This window comes from Mobula hypostoma, chromosome 2 (genome assembly GCF_963921235.1).
Source record: "Mobula hypostoma chromosome 2, sMobHyp1.1, whole genome shotgun sequence".
Lineage (NCBI taxonomy): Eukaryota > Metazoa > Chordata > Chondrichthyes > Myliobatiformes > Myliobatidae > Mobula > Mobula hypostoma.
In genome coordinates, this window is record NC_086098.1 from 195178777 (window position 1) to 195186304 (window position 7528).

Sequence of the window (7528 nt, forward strand, 5' to 3'; positions counted from 1 at the left end):
TCCAGAGCAAAAAAAAAATTAGCTGTTTCAGGAACAGAAAGTCAGATAGATAGAAATAAACTGCCAACGTTTTGGACTCATTGTTTTAGGTTGAGGCTCTTCACGTACACTCCGATTCCAAATGATCTCCCTCAACCTGAGATGGTGACTGTCCATTTCCCTTTAGAGATGCTGCCTGGTCCCACTCAGTTATTCCAGCAGCTTTCTTCTTTTTTGCTTTGTTTTGATTGTTAGCTAATCCTTTATCCGTACTTATATGATAAAACCAATGTTATTCGCTCTTACCTCATGTGGTACCCTATTACACTACACCTTAAATTTTTTTGATTAGAAGAAAAATGTTAGGAATTTGGATCAGCTTGTAGGCTATAAGTATTTATGGTTGTTATTTAATTAGAACCTAAATACAATTTTATAAATCATTGTATTTGTTCATGTCTGATTTAAGAGGGATCATGATATTATTTCATGTTTCGTGCGTGTTAAGCAGGTTCTAGAGTTTGTAAAAATATGTTAATGCTAACAGTTCAAGAGAAAATGAGATTTGCATTTCCTTTTATCACAAGCTATGGATATCCTGAAGCAATTCAAACCTAGCCAATGTTTTCACGGAGGGGAGATGGAATAGCTGCTGTCGATATAACCAGTTAAATTTATAGACCTTTAACAAAGCAATTATCCTCAGGTACTTCTAATTATTACCTGATACCACATCGCTTAAAGAAATAGCAAACTGAATAGTGAAAAATGTTAGAGGAACGTGAAGTAAATTGGTGGATAGGCTTAGAGGATAAATTCTAAAGTTATAATCTGGATGAAGACACCTCTCAATATTGGAATAATTAAAATTGAGGATGCTTAAAAAGCAAGAATTGGAGGACTGTAGAAGTTTTGCAGGAATGCAAGAATCGTTACAGAAATGGTGACGGGAAGCTTGCAATGACTTGACAACAGAAATGAGAATTTAAAATTGCTTTACCAGGAGCTATTCTAGGTCAAAGAATATGATGAATGAAGTTGAAATGGACCTTAGCAATGCAAAGATTAGACTTTACTAGAATTATCTGGAGATCAGAAATATTCAAAAAGCCATCTGCACAATGGTATAATTAGTATTTTTAAAAAGTTGTGGAAAAAAACTAATCATGAAAATACTGCAAAATCTATCCTTTTACGTGGCTGCAGTATTAATTGTGATCTGAAATTAATAAGATGCAGGAAAAAGTGTTTTGGATGAAATCCAAAACAAGATTATCATATTCCCAGAGCATTTCACTAAATGATATTTTGGTTAGCTGATTGTTGGATGGCAATTAGACTACTCTAAACAGACTGAGATAATTCATGAATGTTCTATTACTGTCCAGCTAAATGAGGTGCAGACTTGCCCCTGGTCAATATTATGATTCAATTCTGTCTTGATGTGTTCACATTAATTTTAATAAAAGTACAAATATTATAGAGTGAGATATTTAATATTGTTTTACAATACACTTTAATTGCAAGTTGTGCCCCTTATTTAGTTACTTTTCATTTCATTTATTTAGTAACTGTCTTCATTCAGAATTTTCTTCACTGAAATTACGGTTTTTTGGAACAATGCAGAATTGAGTTTGACTACAAAACCACCTGATCTCCATAAGCTATATTTATATTGCATTGATAAGTGGAAATACTAGATTGGATAGAAAGTTTTCGCTGGAGATCCAAGAATAATACTGGGTCTCATCAAATCTGTCCACCCCTCTCCCAACGCTACCGCAGTTGGAAACATAAGCAACAAAACTACGCGTGCGGTGACTTTATTGGTGATAAAATTTAAAATTCAGAACACTGTAAATATCAATAGTAGACCACTTAACATCAGAGAACCATACTAACCACAGTATACAATGCAGATTACAAATATTGAGAAAGTGAAATAACTTTATAAGATGATAGGCCTCGGAATTCAGCGCATTCATCATGCAATTTCCCCAAACAGTGGTTGTTATTAACTCGTCTACGTGTTAGTGTTCACTTTGTTATACAAACCCACGACACCTACAAACGTAAAGTTAAATTCTTGACTTCTGGTGTCATGCATTTTTTTAGTTGCGTCTAATCGCAGTTACCTATGCTACCGTTCGTTACAGCAAAGTTTAAAATAAACCTTTCTGTTTTAGAAACGTCTTATATATGTTAGGTTTTAAAGCGAGTCGGAGCGAAAGCGGACGATTCCAGCTGTACAGTCAATCAGATTAAACTCCGCATTTAAGCATTTATACCTTGACCCAAGGCTATAATTAACATTAAAATGACTCGCTAACTTCTGAAGATTAGCTCTACTATCCGCGTGTGTAACAACAGGTGGCAGCAGAGAACTTTGGCAATTATAAATGTACTGGCTTTTTTTAAATTTGAAAAATTAACACACTTGTAAGATTATCAGTCGTTTTCAGTTAAACCCGAGTCTCGACTATGCTGTTCTACATTCCAACAACTTCTTGAAACTTTTCTGGAAACTGTCATCCAGAAACGCGTACAGCAAAGGATTTAAACAAGAATTGGCGTAACTGAGACTGGTGATGAAGTAGGCGATGCCGATAACTAGCGGTGTCTCCTGGACATCCGTGGTCAAAGCGACAATGGTAGTGAGATGAAAAGGGGTCCAGCAGAAAAGACACACTGCCAGCACTATAAAGACCATGAGCGTCACCCTCTTCTTCGCTTTGTCCAGGGCTTTGGCGTTTGAATTCAGGTGCATGCTTCGGAGTCTGTACAACATCATAGCGTAGAGAACACAAATGGTGGAGACTGGGATTGCGAAACCGAGGATGAGGGTATAGATACGACTCGCTTTCAACCAGGCGCGTTCCGGTTTGGGAAACACCAGGACGCAGCTCTTCCTGTTCATAGAGTCGGTGTAGACTTCGGCAAAGATCGTGAAGGGTAAAACGATGAGAGTAACCAGGACCCAAACACAGAGGCTGACGATTTTGGCAGCCCTGTAGGTGCGCTGTGGCAACTTCTTCGAGCGAACGGTGGCCAAGACCACCAGATAGCGGTCAATGCTCATGACAGTCAGGAAATAAATGCTGGAAAATATGTTGTAATGGTCTATGGAAAGAATAAGCTTGCATATGATCTCCCCGAACGGCCAGTAGTGGAGAAGATGGTCCGCTATATTGATTGGCAGAACGAGAGTGAAAAGATCGTCGGCAATAGCCAAATTTAGAATGAACATATTAGTTACTGTCTTCATCTTAGGAGCTTTTAAAATCACGTAGATCACGGCTGTGTTGCCGGTAAGGCCGGCAGCGCAAATTACTGAATAGATCACGGGGAGTATAATGTAAAAATCTGGATATTGTTCATGCATGAAGTTAGTGTCTGTACCATTGTAGAACTCACACATATCCTGCGAGGCGGAGCAAGATTTATTGAGGATCCCTGGTCCGGAACTGTTTTCCATGTTGTTTAATGTTTGTCCCAAGGGCGTATGTACTGAAGTCGAATCTATACAGAAACAGACATCATTATGCTGTTAAAAATATCGGTGTATACGCTGTTTTTCAGGATGATTGTTAATCGCTCACGACCGCTTATAAAACAACACGTATACAATACCAGGAGTGACCCTGTCGGTTTCAGTCGGGATAACTGGAGTCTTGCTCTTCAGCACAACATCCAGTTAGTTCCTTGCGTGAAAATGCCCCAAGCGAAAAGAGAAATGGGTCCATCAAGTTGCCATTAGCAACGTACCATTCCCCATCTCAGCGGCAATGAAATCCTTTTCTCGCGGGTTCCACTTCATTGTAATAAGTTGTGCTTTAAATTGCTTGACCTACGCAAACATAAAGGCACAGTTACCAACTACACATAACATATATCCTTAAAGAAGTTTATCAATTCTCTTAATGTTAATACATCATTAATGAGCGGCCATTATATATCATATATTCATAATTTAACAAATACTATTCTTGTTCACTTATTTGGTAAATCTCCCTCCTCAGATTGAAAACTTTTAACAGTTTACAGTATCTTTTGAAAAGACGAAACAACCGAGGCCATTAAAAACAAAAAGCTGGTTTGTACTTCGTCAGGTACATTGCCCTTAAATGGATGCAGCGCATTCGAGAGGCTGTGGTTGTCCGGCACGCAGGCGATAGAAACAGTCAGGGCACCCTGCTCTGCAGCAGCCAAAATGGGACCTCTCTAGTAGTGTTCGAGGAGATGTATCTTCAGAAATGCTGACGTCCAATCCGCTGATCTTTCTTCTGGCACGCCTTTTTTTTTCTCTTTTAATCTTCTTCTGCAAATAAATATCTAAATTTCACGCATTCATCATTAGTATTTTTTTTCCAACTCTATCGAACGAAAGCCAAAATCAACCAATGCAATTTGTTTTTATTTAAAACTAAGGTCCCATTTATATTGCATCAGCTTCAAATCATGAGCTGGTGGTGTTTTAACGTGAGTGTACTTACTTCACTAGCAGGCAGCTTCTAACTGAAATGATCCAATAAAGTTTAGTTCATCGCAGCCACCGTCCTTCAGATATTAGGGTCGCTACAATCTCTTAATTTATACATCTGCTAACAATAGAAAATGTTGCACGCCGTGTTTAAAATCGTCGATCGGTTTGGTATATGAACCAATGAAGCAAAGGTTTGCCCAGCAAAGTTACCACCATTCTGTAAAATTGGACAGGCATATTACATCGAAGGATATTTTGTCAAACATGTTGATCCTAGTGAGTGAGATCGAACTGTAACTGTCCTACAATAAATCAAAGCCAACTGCATCTTTAAAACGTGCATTATACGTTCACATTACGGATGGAGGAGATAGAGAATTCTCCCACTGCACCTCAACTGATACGATGCAATAATTATAATTCTTAAATGTATGATGGCTAGTTTTACACACATCACAACTAAACAACTCTACTTCCATACTTTACGGCCAAATTGCATGTAACATCAAATAAATCTGGATAGCAACAGCATTTATATTATAATTGAAAATGTTTTTATGTTACTTATGACTGATCTTACAATCCGCCTCGGCATTTGAAAAGGAAGAAACCTGAAATAAATATTGAAAATTCTGAAAAATCAGTTTCTCTTTCTCTTTCGGTGATGAGAGGCCATTCCTGCCTCAGCAAGGGTCTGGACTCACTGCTATTTGCCTATCGCCACAGAAGGTCTACGGCGGACGTGATCTCACTGGCTCTCCACGCGGCCTTGGTTCATCCGGACAACACAAATCCCTATGTCACAATGTTGTTTATTGATTACAGCTCAGCGCTTAACACCATCATTCCTAGAACCCTGATAGAAAAGTTCCAGAACCTGGACCTCTGTACCTCCCTTTGCAAATGGACCCTCGGCTTCTTAACCACAAAAATAATATCTCCACTTCGCTGACAATCAACACGGGCGCACCTCAGGGATATGAGGCGATACAGCCTTTGTTGGCAGAATTTCAGGTGGTGACGAGAGGACGTACAGGAGCAAGATATACAGCTAGTTCACAGTCATAATCATACTTTATTGATCCCAGGGGGAAACTGGTTTTCATTACAGTTGCACCATAAATAATAAATAGTCATAGAACCATAAATACTTAAATAGTAATATGTAAATTATGCCAGTAAATTATGAAATAAGTCCAGGACCAGCCTATCGGCACAGAGTGTCTGACCCTCCAAGGGAGGAATTGTAAAGTTTGATGGCCACAGGCAGGAATGACTTCCTATGACGCTCTGTGCTGCATCTTGGAGGAATGAGTCTCTGGCTGAATGTATTCCTGTGCCCACCCAGTACATTATGTAGTGGATGGGAGACATTGACCAAGATGGCATGCAACTTAGACAGCATCCTCTTTTCAGACACCACCGTGAGAGAGTCCAGTTCCATCCCCACAACATCACTGGCCTTATGAATAAGTTTGTTGATTCAGTTGGTGCCTGCTGCCCCAGCACACAACAGCAAACATGATAGCACTGGCCACCACAGACTCATAGAACATCCTCGGCATCGTCCGGCAGATGTTAAAGGACCTCAGTCTCCTCAGGAAGTAGAGACGGCTCTGACCCTTCTTGTAGACAGCCTCAGTGTTCTTTGACCAGTCCGGTTTATTGTCAATTTGTATCCCCAGGTATTTGTAATCCTCCACCATGTCCACACTGACCTCCTGGATGGAAACAGGGGTCACTAGTACCTTAGCTCTTCTCAGGTCTACCACCAGCTCCTTAGTCTTTTTCACATTAAGCTGCAGATAATTCTGCTCACACCATGTGACAAAGTTTCCTACAGTAGCCCTGTACTCAACCTCATCTCCCTTGCTGATGCATCCAACTATGGCAGAGTCATCAGAAAAATTCTGAAGATGACAAGACTCTGTGCAGTAGTTGAAGTCCGAGGTGTAAATGGTGAAGAGAAAGGGAGACAAGTCAGTCCCCTGTGGAGCCCCAGTGCTGCTGATCACTCTGTCAGACACACAGTGTTGCAAGCACAGGTACTGTGGTCTGCCAGTCAGGTAATCAAGAATCCATGATACCAGGAAAGCATCCACCTGCATCGCTGTCAGCTTCTCCCCCAGCAGAGCAGGGTGGATGGTGTTGAACGCACTGGAGAAGTCAAAAAACATGACCCTCACAGTGCTCGCTGGCTTGTCCAGGTGGGCGTAGACACGGTTCAGAAGGTAGACGATGGCATCCTCAACTCCTAGTCGGGGCTGGTAGGCGAACTGGAGGAGATCTAAGTGTGGCCTGAGCATAGGCCGAAGCAGCTCCAGAACAAGTCTTTCCAGGGTCTTCATGATGTGGGAGGTCAATGCCGCCGGTCTGTAGTCATTGAGGCCGCTGGGGCGCGGCATCTTTAGCACAGGGACGAGGCAGGACGTCTTCCACAGCACAGGAGCCCTCTGGAGCCTCAGGCTCAGGTTGAATACATGGCGAAGTACTCCACATAGCTGAGGGAGTCGCTGTGGAGTTGTGTGGAGTCGCAGCAACAACCCTGCGCTCGACGACAATTAGACCAAAACTGATTCCAGACTCTGGTAAGAATAAGACGAGGGAACACACACCATTCCTCATAGAGGTATCGGAAGTGGAGAGAGTGAGCAATTTCAAGTTCCTGGGTATCAATATCTCTGAGGACATAACATATTGATACAACTGGAGACGGCACGACACCGGCTATATCTCATTAGGAGTTCGAGGAGATTTGGTATATTACCAAAACCACTCGCAAATTTCTACATATGTTCCGCGGAGAGCAACGAAACTGGCTCCATCACCATCTGGTGGGGGGGGGGGGGTGGATAACGTAAACGATCGAAGTAAGATGCAGTGAGTTGTACAATTAGTCAGCTCCATCATGGGTACTAGCCTCCGTAGTATCCAGGTCATCTTCCTGGAGCGATACCTCGGAAAGACGGCGTCCATCATTAGGAACCTACTCTACCCAGGCCATGTCCTCTTCCCATTGCTACCATCGGAAAGGAGGTACAGAAGCCTGAAGGCACACACTCAGCG

The 7528-nt window shown here is 41.5% G+C and overlaps 1 protein-coding gene across 1 annotated transcript; it reads right to left on the reverse strand.

The window, feature by feature from the left end:
- Positions 1–2458: 2458 nt before the first annotated feature.
- Positions 2459–3796, reverse strand: npbwr2b (neuropeptides B/W receptor 2b). Its single transcript, XM_063030717.1, has 2 exons — positions 3745–3796; positions 2459–3498 (listed from the first exon to the last, which is right to left on the reverse strand). The coding sequence occupies exons 1-2, from the start codon at positions 3794–3796 to the stop codon at positions 2459–2461; spliced, it is 1092 nt and encodes a 363-aa protein (XP_062886787.1).
- Positions 3797–7528: the final 3732 nt, after the last annotated feature.

Excerpts from the sequence above, each read along its gene's own strand:
- npbwr2b (XM_063030717.1), bottom strand. The coding sequence starts at position 3,796 with ATGAAGTGGAACCCGCGAGAAAAGGATTTCATTGCCGCTGAGATGGGG. Across the intron at positions 3,499-3,744 it reads TGCCGCTGAGATGGGGAATG|ATTCGACTTCAGTACATACG; the intron begins GTACGTTGCTAA and ends GTTTCTGTATAG.